The sequence below is a fragment of the Rhincodon typus genome, chromosome 1 (assembly GCF_021869965.1).
Source record: "Rhincodon typus isolate 14 chromosome 1, sRhiTyp1.1, whole genome shotgun sequence".
NCBI lineage: Eukaryota > Metazoa > Chordata > Chondrichthyes > Orectolobiformes > Rhincodontidae > Rhincodon > Rhincodon typus.
Window position 1 is genome coordinate 78,116,280 of NC_063332.1, and position 15,088 is coordinate 78,131,367.

General features: G+C 39.9%; 1 protein-coding gene across 2 annotated transcripts in view; it reads right to left on the reverse strand.

Moving 5' to 3' along the window:
* Positions 1-5,355: 5,355 nt before the first annotated feature.
* The window catches only part of ociad1 (OCIA domain containing 1), a 31,446-nt gene continuing 21,713 nt past the window's right edge, over positions 5,356-15,088 (reverse strand). For both annotated transcript variants that reach the window (XM_020514276.2, XM_020514277.2), the window contains exons 7-8: positions 9,896-10,054; positions 5,356-5,913 (exon numbers count right to left, since the gene is read on the reverse strand). In XM_020514276.2, coding sequence (XP_020369865.2) covers positions 5,873-5,913; positions 9,896-10,054 — 200 coding nt within the window. In that variant the 3' untranslated portion in view covers positions 5,356-5,872. The remainder of the gene's footprint in view (positions 5,914-9,895; positions 10,055-15,088) is intronic.

Genomic DNA, 15,088 nt, shown 5'->3' on the forward strand with positions numbered 1-15,088 from the left:
GATGGAGCGGATTTTGTCCAGTGCATTCAGGAAGGATTCCTGACACAGTATGTAGATAGACCAACACGAGAAGAGGCCACTTTGGATTTGGTGCTTGGCAATGAACCAGGCCAAGTGGCAGACCTGTTGGTAGGAGAGCATTTTGGTGGTAGTGATCATAACTCTGTTACTTTTATAATAGTCATGGAAAAGGATAGGTACATACAGCAGGGTAAGGTTTATAATTGGGGGAAGGGTAATTATAATTCTGTTAGGCAAGAACTGGGTAACATAAAATGGGAACAGATGCTGTCAGGGAAGAGCACTATAGAAATGTGGAGATTTTTTAAGGAATGCATACTGTGTGCGCTAAATATGTTTGTCCCCAGCAGGCAGGGGAGATGCGATCGAGTGAGGGAGCCTTGGTTCTCAAGAGAGGTCGAACGACTAGTTAAGAGGAAGAAGGATGTTTACATAAGGTTTAGAAAACAAGGATCGGAAAAGGCTCTAGAGGGATACTAGCCAGGAAGGAGCTGAAGAAAGGGTTTAGGAGAGCTATAAGGGGGCATGAGAAAACTTTGGCAGATAGGATCAGGGAAAACCCCAAGGCTTTTTACATGTACGTGAGGAATAAGAGAATGACCAGAGAAAGGGTAGGGCCAATCAAGGATTGTAAAGGGAATTTGTGCACAGAGCCTAAAGAGATAGGGGAGGTCCTTAATGAATACTTTTCTTCGGTATTCACATCTGAGAGGGACCTAGCTGTAGGGGAGTACAGTGTGAAACAGGCTGGTAGGCTAGAGGAGGTGGATGTTAGTAAGGAAGATGTACTAGGAATTTTGAGGAACTTGAAGATAGATAAGTCCCCTGACCCTGATGGGATTTATCCAAGGATTCTATGGGAAGTGAGGGAAGAGATCACAGGGCCTTTGGCGATGATCTTTTCGTCCTCACTGCCCACGGGTATAGTGCCAGAAGATTGGAGAGTGGCAAACGTTGTTCCCTTGTTCAAAAAAGGGAATAGGGATTACAGGCCAATTAGTCTTACTTCAGTGGTGGGCAAATTATTGGAAAGGGCTCTGAGAGATAGGATTTATGATTACTTGGATAGGCACAGTTTGATTCGTGATAGTCAGCATGGATTTGTGAGGGGTAGATCATGCCTCACAAACCTTACTGAATTCTTTGAAGAGGTGACCAAACACGTGGATGAAGGTAGAGCAGTGGATGTGGTATACATGGTTTGGAGTAAGGCATTTGATAAGGTTCCCCATGGTAGGCTCATGCAGAAAGTAAGGAGGCATAGGATAGGGGGGAATGTGGCAGATTGGGTTCAGAATTGGCTGAGCCTTAGAAGACAAAAGGTGGTAGTGGACGGAAGATATTCAACATGGTGCTCAGTTATGAGTGGTGTACCACAAGGATCTGTTCTGGGTCCTCTTCTACTTGTGATTTTTGTAAATGATTTGGATGTAGGACTGGAAGGGTGGATTAGCAAGTTCGTGGACGGTATGAAGGTGGGTCAAGTTGTGGATAGTGTGGAGGGCTAGTCTAGGTTACAAGGGAAATTGATAGGATGCAGAGTTTGGCTGACAAGTGGCAGATGGAGTTTAACCCTGAAAAGTGTGAGGTGATTCATTTTGGAAGGACAAATCTGAAAGCAGAATACAGGGTTAATGGCAAGATTTTTGGCAGTGTGGAGGAGCAGAGGGATCTCGGGGTTCATGTCCACAGTTCCCTAAAAGCTGCCACCCAGGTGGATCAAGTTGTTAAGTAGGTGTATGGTGTGTTAGCTGTCATTAATAGAGGGATTGAGTTCAAGAGCTGTGAAGTTATGCTCCAGCTATACAAAAGTATAGTCTGGAGTATTGTGTCCAGTTCTGGTCACCTCATTACAGGAAAGATGTGGAAGCATTGGAAAAGGTGCAGAGGAGATTTACCAGGATGTTGCCTGGAATGGTTTTACGAGGAAAGGTTGAGAGAGCTAGGGCTTTTCTCTTTAGAACGACGAAGGATGAGAGGTGACTTGATAGAGGTGTACAAAATGATCAGAGGTATAGATAGAGTGGACAGCCAGAGACTTTTTCCTAGCGTGGAGGTAGCTATTACAAGGGGGCATAGTTTTAAGGTGACCGGAGGCATCGGAGGTAGGTTCTTTACTCAGAGTGGTAGGGGCGTGGAATACATTGTTGGAGAAGGTCGTGGAGTCGGCCTCATTAGGGGCATTTAAGCAGCTATTAGATCGGCATATGGATGATAGTATAAGGTAGTGGTGGAGGTTAGATAGACCTTAGGTTTAGGGTAAAAGTTCGGCACAACATCGTGCACCAAAGTGCCTGTACTGTGCTGTACTGTACTGTTCTATGTCCTATGTCACTAGCCTTTTATTTTCTGTACTTGCTCATTTTAATGAATTACATATGTAGATTCTCAAGCTTCTTTAGACTTCCATTGTTTCTCACTTTTCACCATCAGTAGTTGTTCTTTACCTTTTTGCTCCACAGAGAATGATCTGACTAAAAATAAACAAAACCCGAAAGAACTCTGGATACTGTAAATCAGGAATAAAAACAGAAGTTGCTGTTAAAGCTCAGCAGGTCTGGCAGCATCTGTGAAGGAGAAAAAATCCGAGTTAACCTGAAGAGTCACCGGATCAGAAACGTTAACTCTGATTTTTTTCTTCACAGATGCTGCCAGACCTGCTGAGCTTTTCCAGCAACCTCTGTTTTTGCTCCTGGGAATGATCTGACATTTGGCTACTTTGAAATTCATTTGTTTACCTATTCACTCAATCCTCCTGTATTGTTTTACTTCCATTGTGATCTAACTATGTATCCATCAGGAAGTTTGGAATTCAACTTTCTATCTCATTATTAAAGTCATGAATAAACATGAATAATTGAGCCCCAACTTAGATCTTAAGGATCACTGCTAGTCTCATTGTGCTGATTAGAATAGCTGCCATTATCCCACTACTGTACATCGTGGCAATTTCCTCCTCAACATTGCAATTATCGTGTCTGGCTTCCATAAAAAAAAAAAATCCATATTCTTATCACCCACTATCTCAGGATGTAACAGAGTGGTCACAACCTTTGTGTCCTACTTGACGTTGATCACTGTCTAATCATAGTCTTTATATTGGGGATATTATCCCACCTGTGACACCGACTTCCTCACCCCTGCCGGAGGTCATCAATTATTAAATTCCTCATCTATATCTTTGCTAGCTTCTGATTCAACCAGTCCGTTCCTAAACACTCATTCGCCCACCAGTTCAACTGATTCTGATAAATCATGCATTTTAAATTCTCTTTCTGACATTCAAATCAATTCATGGCTTCACCCCAACACCGATCTACACAACAGCAACAACCTATTTGGTTTATTGATGTTTTATATATGTTTTGTACAGTTTAATCCCTTGAGGAATCCAACAATGGAAGCTCTCAAACTTACTGGCTTCCTTCAGTGGTCCCCAGCATTACAGATACCAGTCTTCAGCCAATTTGATTCACTCCACATGATATCAAGAAACAGTTGGAGACACTGGATACTGCAAAGGCTACAGGTCCTGACAATATTCTGGCAATAATACTGAAGACATGTGCTCCAGAACTTGCTGCTCCCCTAGCTGAGCTGTTCCAGTACAGTTACAACAGTGGTATCTATCGGAAAATGTGGAAAATTGCACCAGTATGAACTAAGTAAAAATCAGGACAAATCCAACCTGGCCAATTACTGCCCCATCAGTCTACTCTCAATTATCAGTAAGTGATGGAAGGAGTCATCAATAATGTTATCAAGCAGCACCTGCTCAAAAATAACCTGCTTAGTGATGCACAGTTTGGGTTCCGCTGGGGTCACTCAGCTCCTGGCCTCATTACAGCCTTGGTTCAAACATGGACAAAAGAGCTGAATTCCAGAGGTGAGGTGAGGTGAGAGTGATAGCCCTCAACATCAAGGCTGCATTTGACCGAGTGTGTCATCAAGAACTCCTAGCAAAAGTGGAATCAATGGGTAACGGGGGCAAACTCTCCAGTAGTTGAAGTCCCACCTGACACTCAGGAAAATGGACGTGGTTGCTGGAGGTCAGTCAACTCAGCTCCAGGACATCTCTGCAGGAGTTCCTCAGGGTACTGTCCTAGGCCCAACCATCTTCAGCTGCTTCATTGATGATCTTCTCTTCATCATAAGAGGATGTTCACTGATGACTGCATAACGCTCAGCACAGTCTGGGACTCCTCAGATGCTGAAGCAATCCGTGTCCAAATGCAACAAGATCTGGACAACATCCAGGCTTGGGCTGACAAGTGGCAAGTAACAGCCTGGCATTTGTGGCACAAATATGGCCATCACAACTAAGAAACAACCTAACCACCGCCCCTTGGCATTCAACAGTGTTAAAATCACTGACTCCCCTACAATCAAGATCCTGGGGGTTATCATTGACCAAAGACTCAACTAGACTCACCACAAACACAGGTCATAAGCTAGGAATATTGCAGCGAGCAACTCACCTCTTGATGCCTCAAAGTCTATCCACCATCTACAAGGCACAAGTCATGAGTGTGATGGAATACTCCCCACTTATCTGGATAATTGCCACCCCAACACTCAGGAAGCTTGACACCATCCAGGCCAAAGCAGCCTGATTGGTACAACATCCATAAGCACCCACTCCCTCCAGCATCGATGCTCAGTACACACTGCTGCTACAATCTACAAGATGCATTGCAGCAATTCATCAAAGATACTCAGCCTGCACCTTCCAAACCCACGACCATTTCCATCTAGAAGGACAAGGGAGGCGGATAATATGGGAACACCACCATCTTCAAGTTCCCTCCAAGTCACTCGCCATCCTGACTTGGAAATATATCGTCGTTCCTTCACTGTCGCCGGGTCAAAATCCCAGAATTCCCTCCCTAATGGCATTATGGGTCAACCCACAGCTAGAGGACTGCAGCTCACCACCACCTTCTCAAGGGCAATTAGGGACAGGCAATAGATGCTGGCAAGCCAGTGATGCTCACATCCCACAAATGAATAATAAAAACATGTAAATCAAGTTATGTTGATTGGGTGACACCCAAGGACTTCATAATCCTAGCAGGACGAGTCATGAGTTTGGTAATGGTAAACTACTTTTCTAGTTATGCTTCACTTTTAGCCAAATCAAAATTTTCCATCCTATTACCAATTCAAATATTTTACTTCAGTACTTGGCGTTTTCCCCCAATTCTTTCCCTGCAGCATTGATAATATTAGCAGTTCATTTCATGTAATTAAAAAGATTTAAAAAGTTTGTTCAGTAAGGAAATTATGGGCTAGCTTTTATATAAATGTAATCATAATAAAACACTGTACATTTAATGATGTTCATTTTCTAATTTATACTTGCATCAATAGCTTCATGGTTGAAAATTGAATATACATGGTATTACTTAAATACAGTTCACCACTTTGGTTTAATTTGATTTACAGCAACAACACAGCTCAAAATTAAGAATACACAATCATCCATAGTGAGATTGTCTAATACACCCTTGAACTAAAGTAATATTTTACTTTGCGTACCTTCCCTGTCATAAATGGTTATATATCGAAATGAACACAAGTATCAGCAAGAAAACTTCTGCAGTATTTTTGAATTAATCATAATTTTTATGCTAAGAAATGGAACAAACAAGTCTTTGATGGATAATAATATAAACAAGTCAAATGGATTCCATTAAAAAGTAGATCATCATAAGATCGTTATGGTATAATTAGATTGGCATCAATTTTTTAAAAAGACTCTTCAGGCTTTCAGATTAAATATTTTTGTAGAATGCATTATATATGAATAGCTCCAACATTTCTGGGTTCATCTACTTGTCCATCAGTATGCTTATTCTTCCCAGGTATCTCCATACTTGTTTGTTTTTGCAACTGGAAAAATAATTAGACCAGGAGAGATTATCAGTATTGATTTGTGAGAAGCATTAGCCCAATCACGTAAAACAAAACCAAACTGTAGCAAAAATAGAAATAACTAGAGAAACTCAGCAGGTCTGGCAGCATCTGTGGAGATAAAGCAGTATCAACGTTTCAGGTGCGAGGCCCTTCTTCAGAACAGAAAACCGTACTATTTTTGACACAAAACCAAACATTTCTGAAATTGCTTTGGCAGCAAAGTTGGAGAATCAAAGTTACAAATTTAAAACCTTTCAAAACTGTTGCTGGGTTATCAGCCTGAATCATCAGCTTTGTTAATCTCTCCGTAGATGCTGCCAGAACTTGAGTATTTTTAGTATTTTCCATTTTACTTTCCAGATTCCTGCTGCAAAACTTTACTTTTACATTATGATAAATTGGCCTGGATTTCCATTACGAGATCTCTGAAAAAAATGGTGGGAAGGTTCTGGCTCCATTCTTGTGGCTTCCAATTTTCAACAGCATCTTTTAAGGATTCAAGCTGCTTCAGGTTGCAAGCCAGCATCCTGAAATAAAGAGCAGACCAACTCCATTGTAGAGATAGGCAAGTCCTAGCCCTCTATTGTTTTCAATGGCGCCTCGCCCAGCATTTCAAGTAGTTGTTGTTCACAATACTTCAGACTTGTCACAGACCATAGTCTGCAATGACAAATTCTTTTAAAAGTTAAGTTCAGGAGGTCCTGTTTATGCCCCTACCATGCAACTTCACCCATATACACTGTATTGAGCAAATGAGACCCTAATTATGCCAAAAGGGTGTGTTTAAAAAAGGTCATTTATTCAAAATTTTCCATAACTTTCTTTGAAATAAACCAATTTTAATGCAGACTAAGGCTGAAAATTCCAGGTCAATATGTATTGATTTGTTTTGGCTCACTGATCTTTAAATATATTCTCAGCAATGAATCCACTAACATGAAACTTTCTGCATAGCAACTCTTTCCATATGTGGTCCCTTAATTGTTGTGTGTAAAATTTATCATGGAACAAGGCCTGTGTTGTACTGGCCAGGCTGAAGTGCAACCATAGATGGGCACACTTTTTAGCTTGAACACAGACAATTGGTTAAAATAAAAATGTACACTTCGCTCTAAAAGGTTTGCTACCAGATGTACAGAATCCACTGCAAATAAACCTATGTCCATGAAGTGTCCAAGTTAAATGTTTCTTTATACCAACTAAAAACTACAAGAGGAGGTCACATCATGCCAAGTCTAGCTCTTTGCGTGAACAGTCGAAGTTTAATTGGATTGCATCACTATCCCCATAGTATCAAATACTGATCTATGGTTCCCTTGAGATAATGCCTCAACTGATTCATGGTACAACAACCAAGTTAATAAATTTCTCCTGATTCATCTTCTAACTTGGAGTGAGAATTTTAACATCAATAGCTTCATCATAGACTACTCCACCAGAGCAAAATACCAGCATTTAATCACTATATTAAAAATAATTCACATTTATAAAGCATGTTCAAAAAACAATTCTGCTGCTGTTTACAAAGACATAATTAGGCAAAAATCAACACCTACCTGACAAATTTAATCATTAAACATTGTAATGAAAATTTGATTCAATACGTGCATTTTAAAAAGGGGAGGCTGGCAGTGTTTTAAAGCTTGAGAAGTAGGTCAAGATCAAAAGAAGTGTTTTTTTGGAAGAATATCAGAGTTAGTTAAAGGTATGGCTGTTAAAGTTGGAGCCAGAATTTCAAAATGTACAACATGCAACAAATAAAAAATGAATCTGACAAAATTTAGAGGAATAATTGTTAGACATTCTCCTGTAAAGGGCACAGGCAGGAGATTTTATGGCAGTGAATGTGAACCTAGGATAATATGTTGCTTTCCTGGTGCCAGGATTAAAGGATGTCTAAAAAGTTTGAAGCATATTTTTTTAAAAGGGGAGAGTGAGAAACTGGAAGTTACTGTACATTTTAGTAAGGATGACATAGGTAAGGAAAACATTAAGACTTTACAGAGTGAATATAAGGAGGTTAGGTAGAAGACTGAAAAAACAGAACCTCAAAAGTAGTAATTGTTTACTTCTGGTGCCAAGCTCAAACAAGGGACAGAATAAAAAGATAAAAGGAGATAAATAAGGCTGAAGAGGTGGTGCAATGTTCAGGGATTCGGGTTTTTGGATCATTGGGATCTTTACTGGGGTGGAAAATACCTGTTCAAAAAAGATGGCCTTCACTTGTCCTGGAAAGGGAGCAATATCCTACTGGGAAGATTTGTTAGTTCCATTAAGTGAGACTGTTAACTATTTGGGGGTGCAGGGCTGAAGGATCCTTAGGAGCATAGTAAATAAAGAGATAAATGGGGATGGTTTTGAATCTGAAAAGAACAAGTTAATTACAAAAGACAAACAAAAGCAAGGCAGAGAACAAAGTAACTTTGAAGAATTAAACTGCATTTGTTTCAATATAAAGGGTCCTACAGGTAAGGCTGATCAACTCAGGGCATCTTCGGGAATGTGGGATTGGGACATCACAGCTATTACCGAAACTTGGCCGAGGGATGGACAGGTCGGGCAGCTCAATGTTCCGCGATTCAGATGCTTTAAGAAGGAGTTATAGGAAGGATATCATTAAACTGGAGAGGGATCAGAAGAGATTTATCAGGATGTTGCCAGGTATGAAAGGCTTGAGTTATAATGAATCGCTGGATAAACTGGGACTTTTTTCATTGGAGGGTAGGAGGTTGAGAAGCGACCTTATAGAAGCTTATAAGATAATGAGGGGTATGGATAGAGTTCATGGTAGTTGTCTTTTCCCTAGGATGGGTGTTTCAAGAGGAGACACATTTTTAAGGTGAGAGGAGAGAGATTTAAAAAAGACACGAGGGGCAATTTCTTTTTTAAACACAGAGGATGGTTCCTGCGTGGAATGAACTTCCAGAGGAAGCAGTGGATAAGAGTACAGTTACAACATTTAAAAGACATTTAGATAAGTACATGAATAAGAAATGTTTGGAGCGATATGGGCCAAGTGCAGGCAGGTGGGAGCCATTTAGTCTGGGATTATGGTGAACATGGATTGGTTCTGTTCTGTTTGACTCTATGACTCTACACCACAGAGTACGAAAAGCAGAATTCTGAGACTTAAGGGTTGGAAAAAGTTTGAAAACAGAACTACACATGAAATAGCTTAAATAGATGTAAACTTTACTTTTTGAAGTGTAGATGGACCCGCAGCCAATATGGGTCAATGACTAAGGGATGAAAGGTGAAACAGTCTCAGATAGATTATGAACACCAGAATTTTGAATGAGATGAAGTTCACAAAAGAATAAAGGACAGGAAGACTAACTGACACACATTCAAATAGCTCAGTCCAGAGCGGAGTCAAGAATGGGGATTGTGGCAGCAGATCATCTAAAAATGGTGTGGATGGGGGCTGGCCCTTTATTATTTAAAAAATTGTTCAATATTCTCTGAACTCTGTTAGAAATAAGTCTTTTTATCTCTTTATTAACTATATATACACTGTTGGCTCCATGGTTTTAATGTTCTGTCGATAACATGGGACTACTCTAAACAGCAAATCATACTCTTAACTATAACCTTTCACCTTTTATAGGTGTATTATTACCTTTATGCTTCTGAAACAATTCTAAATTTCTTTAAAACATTGTTTGTAACAAGTTTATGTTCTGGGGACGTATAAATAAACTGTACATAGCAATTGGAAGTGGATTTTTTGCAATTGCTTGCATCACAGCAAACTACAATCCAGCCTGAAATGATTTAATCATCAGTTTAAGAAGGTTTAATCACAAACTTTGCTAAGCCTCACAGTTCCAGATTAGACAAACAATTGCATTCCTTTCACTGAGAATTCTAGCATTCCTAATCTAACATCATGGTGGTAGCACCAAAATAACTGCAGCAGTTCAAGAACATCAAATTAAAAGTAAAATCCATAACTGACCTCCTTTGTTGTCAGGTAATCGCTGTGGAGTTGGTTTGTGAAGTGAATCTGCCTTTTGTGCCACTGTCACTTCGTATAGTTCCCTATTTTTGTTTCTTAGTTCATCATATGTCATTGATTTCCTTTGAGGCTTTGATTCTTCTATCTCTGGGCTCGTTGCTGTGGTCAGAAGCAAATAAACTTATTTTAGAAGAGATTATAAAACCTGTGCACAGTATAGTGATTGAAACACAAATAGGATTCAAAACAAGCAAGTGCTATTTTACAGAATGTGACAAAACTTTGCAAAAAGCTTGGGTATGGCAGTGTTAGTGGAATGAAGGTCCAGGAAGATCTGAGTCAACCTGCTCTAGACTGCTTCTGCCTATCAGGCATCCTTGCACTGTGGCCCTAAAGTGGCAACTCTGTTCCAAGAATGATGCAAGTTTCAAAATAAATAAGCTGTAGTATTGACACTGCAATTTGCACAATTGTAATTAGTGCTTACAATCAGATGATAGATTAAATTTTGAAAAAAGCTATTATATACAAACATTGGTGAAACAATTTAGTCTCCTCTGTTCATTTAAGAAAAAAACTTCGCAAAAAGGTTTCCAAGGTTAGCAAAAAATACAATTACATGGTTAAATCTTCAGTGGCTACAATGGCCATTTTGACCATCTCAGTTTTTTTTGGATAAGAAGGTAAATGATTTGAATTTTACTCAAATTTGGCATCTTGTTTACCTTCAAACAATTTTTAAAAGGCAAGTCTGAAATTCTGCCCTAAACAAAGGGCAAAAACTTGCACACCATTTTATTTTTACAGTAAATGTAAACAATGTAAAAGCTGCATTCAATCATATTCAAGGTGAATATTTTCTTTAACACAACAGCATAGACATTCCTAAAACATAGGTAGGATCATAAAACATTGCTTGTGGCATTGTTTAATTTTGGGTTAGAAGCTCCAAAGCAGCAACGACTGATGTGAAGCTTGATCTGATCATTGATAGTTATATGGCTCCTTTAAATTTTTTTTATACTAGAGGCTATGACCTAGTTGACTGCACAATGAGGCCTGATTCCTGCTTTATGACAGCTTGAGAGAAAACACATTTGTTCCTTCTGCTCTTCTTCTCGTCAACTGCCCCATCAAAGAGATGAGAAGAGGATGGGGTGGGTTGGTGATAGGAGTGGGAGGAAGTGAGGGGAAATGGGGAGAGACAGAGGGTTTGTGCTGCAGTCTGGATTGCAGAGCTTGCCCACATTCAAGAGCCACCATTCCCCCAGGTGCAGACTGGACACACATCCTGTTCAGAACGCCATATCACAACAAAACTGACTTCATCAATAGAAAAAGGTTCCATTCCATCTATGTACAGGTCATGTGTGATCATCAGTGACACATCTATGTTTGTACCAGGGACCCTGCTCGAAGTTGCCCTGACACCATTTATTAGTCATAGAGTTAGACGTCTACAGCACAGAAAAATCTCCTTCAGCCCATGGAGTCTACACGGTCAAAATTGACCATCTAACTATTCTAACCCCATTTTCCTGCACTTAGCCCATAGACTCGTATGCCTTAGCATCTCAACAGTACATCTTAATACTTCTTAAATGTTATGACCCTTTCTGCCTTGACTACCCTTACAGGCATTGAATTCCGGATTTCTACCACCCTCTGCGTGACAAAAAAATGTTTCATCTCCTCTAAAGCTCCAGTCCCTTGCCTTAAATCTATGTTTAGTTGTTTATTTCTTCACTTTTCCTGTCATTCAGTAAAAGGCAATGTTTTCAATTGATTGAAGGCTTTTCAGCTATCAGTGATACTCCTATTAAACACTGGCAATGTTATACTTTGGCAGGCATTGAGAAAAGAGTAGCACTCCTTTAGATAGGGTTCTAATATGGTATTGTATTCACGATAGGTAGTTTGCCCAACTTCATTCTTGGACCTGAAGCTACAATGTCAGCTGGCTGGACAGGAGATGATGAGCTGCTGTTTCTAATGAAGTATCACCCATGCCAACTAAGTGCCCTCAGAAGCTTTTCTTTTTCATTTCTTCCCCATTAAGCGGACTGTGAAGGGTTATTTGTGGCTGACAGCAATTGAATGGTTCACAGCTGGGCTTTAAATATGGCACTGGTGGTGGAAATCTCAAGGGTGTCCTGACAGCGGTGAGTATTTTGGCTGTTGGCGAGCGCAAAATGAGTGCAGTGCCATGGAGTCATGGTGCACACAATGGGGTGAGCAACAGAGAATTTTGAGAGATAACAAGCTCAAGCCAGACAGGAACTCTCCATGAATTTCAATGTATTGACTTTTAGCTGATTTTTGGTAAAATTCAGGCCCATTTGTCTGTCTTTAATGGAGAGAGTTTCCCCACCTACTTGGATCAGGGCTGTCAATTATTGAATATCAATGCAAAATGCTAGAATTTGAACAGACAAAATGTAGAGAAATAAATTAAAGTTGAAGGAAGGTGTAAGTATAGACTGAACTGAAACAATATTTTTCAGTATTTTACTCCCTTAGAGCAAAAATTCTCAGAGGTGATAAGAGAATGAGATTACTAATGGCCCAAGGCTAAAAGAAAATATTTGACTTCCTGTGTAACTACGTAGCATTAAGCTACTTATACACAATGGAGGGATGTTACGTGCTATGAAGGAATTTCCTTGAATGGCTCCTCAGAGCTATTTATCTGATTGAGGAACAAGTAGTAGCTAAGTTCTTGACACTTAGTTTATCTGAGGAAAAACACTGTATGTGCTCCCACTGAAACCCAATGATAAAAGCCTCATAAGGAACAGGTTCACTTCTCAAACTGGGGATCCTAATTCTGGAGTGTAAAACATAAACAAAGTGAAGCCATATTCTAAATATATTTGAACATGCATTCCTCGTCATTCCCGTCAATCAATACAGCAGTCTGTTTTTGCCTCCAAATATGGAAAAAAAAAGCAAAATATGCCAAAATACTAAAATATTATTATGAATCGAAAATTCTTGGCGAAGCGTGCATGAGTCATGACCATATAAACACATTTTATGTTTATATATTTTATATTATAATTCGCTTTCCCTTCCTAACTCCACCACCACACAAAAAAAAGGTGTCTTGACCTTAAAACAGGAGGCCAGGGGCCCTGGGCAGTCAGATCTGCAGCTATTACTGGGTTCCCTCAGGTGCAAGGAGCTATCAACAGCTTATACATGAACACCACAGAATGATCAGCCAGATTCCTCCACAGGAAGGGATTTCACTCTCTCAATGTCTTGCTCATTTGTGATCATAGGCAACAATTCCTCTAGGTAAGCACCCACTGTCACAATGCTTATATTCTACACAACTTCCAGGTTTTTCAATATTTGCCCTCCTGCATTGTCTCATGTGGGTGGTAACAGGTATTCCCACAAAGCAGTGCTAATGACCCCTGTATGCAACTCTCAGAATGGTGATGAACAGTGCTATAATGCCATGCATCCACTAGGACGATAACAAACAGGCAACTGGTTTTCAGAGATGTGCTTCTGTCATCTGAACCACTGAGGAGGAGCACTCCAGTACTTGCTAGACAGGGTCACCAGATTATTGATGCATCCTGCACAACCTAGTTCTATGCTGGGATGAGAACTTAGAACATGGACCAGACATTTGTCCCCTGTCCATGCACAAAGACACCACAAGCTCTTATGTTAAGTAGCCTAATGTATTGGACCTTATCAAATACCTGATGGAAATCTGAACATATTACATTTACTGACTCCCCTTTATCTACTCTCTTCATTATCTCCTCAAAGAATTATAATACATTTGTCAGGCATGGCTTAACTTCCCATTCATCATTTTTATATAATTTAAAGAAGAATTCATCTAAAAAAGTACTGTCAGGTTTACCCTCAAAGTATATTTTGTCCCTTTTTGGGCAATATTTCATTGGTTTTTAAAAACTTGCCCAATCCTCTGGCTTACCACTAATCTTTGGCACATCGTATGTTTTTCTTGTTCAACTTGATGCTATCGCTAACTTCTCTGGTTATCCACGGTTGGCTTATTAACTTGTTAAAGTCCTTTTTTCATTGTGGTATATCTTTAAGATTCACTTTCTTAAACGTCCAGTACTGTTTGACAATTGTCTTTTCCATTGAAGTCCTTTTCCAGCCCATTCCAGCCAACTGTGTTCATTCCTTCGAAAATCACCCTCAGTTAAGTTGAGCGCAGTTATTCGACCTAGGTTTCTCACTCAAACTGAAAGCTAAATTCTTTCATGTTACGGTCACTGTTGCCTAGGGAATCTTTTACGCTCATGTAATTTATTAACCCTGCCTCACTCTTATCACCAGATCCAAAATAGCCTGACAGTTGGATTCATAACGTATTGTTCAAGGAAACTGCTCTGCGTACACTGAATTATTCCTTGGGGCTACCTTTGCCAATTTGGTTTTTTTTAAAATCTACATGAGAATTACAGTCACCCATGATTAATGCAGAACCCTCACTACCTCCCGATTTATTTTTGTCCTACAGTATGGCCATTGTTAGAGGGCCTATAGACTACTCCCACCAGTTTCTTCTTTCCCCTTGTCATTTTTTACATTTGCCTTTACAGATTCTACATCCTCCAATCCTAGATCATTTCTTGCTATCATACTTAATTCATCTTGCACCAACAACGCTACCCCACCAACCCTTTCTTTCTTGTGTGTCATATACCCTGAATATTTAGTTCTTAACTTTGATCCCTTTGTAGCTAAGTCTCCACAATGGCTATAAAGATCATACCATTAATCTACTTGTGCCGTTAGTCCATTAATTTTACTTTAAATACTACATGTATTGAAACAAGAGCCATTAATTTAGTCTTTTTGCCATGCTCTCCCCACCCAACCCCCCTTGATCTTATTCACTGCTTTTTAAAAAAGAACGCTTGTATAGTCAGCAAATCTGAACCAGCAAAAGAATGGCAATATGTTTGCAAGTCTGGATGGTGAATAGTTGGAGAGGAACTTGCAGGTAGTGATGTTTCGATGTACCAGCTGCCCTTGTTCTTAGATGGAAGTGGCCATTGGTTGGGAAGGTGCTGTCTAAGGATCTTTGAATTTCTACAGCGCATCCTATAAATAGCATACACTGCTGCTACTGAGCATCAGTGGTGGAGGGAATGGGTATTTCAGCATGTGGTGCTAATCAAGCGGGAGGCTTTG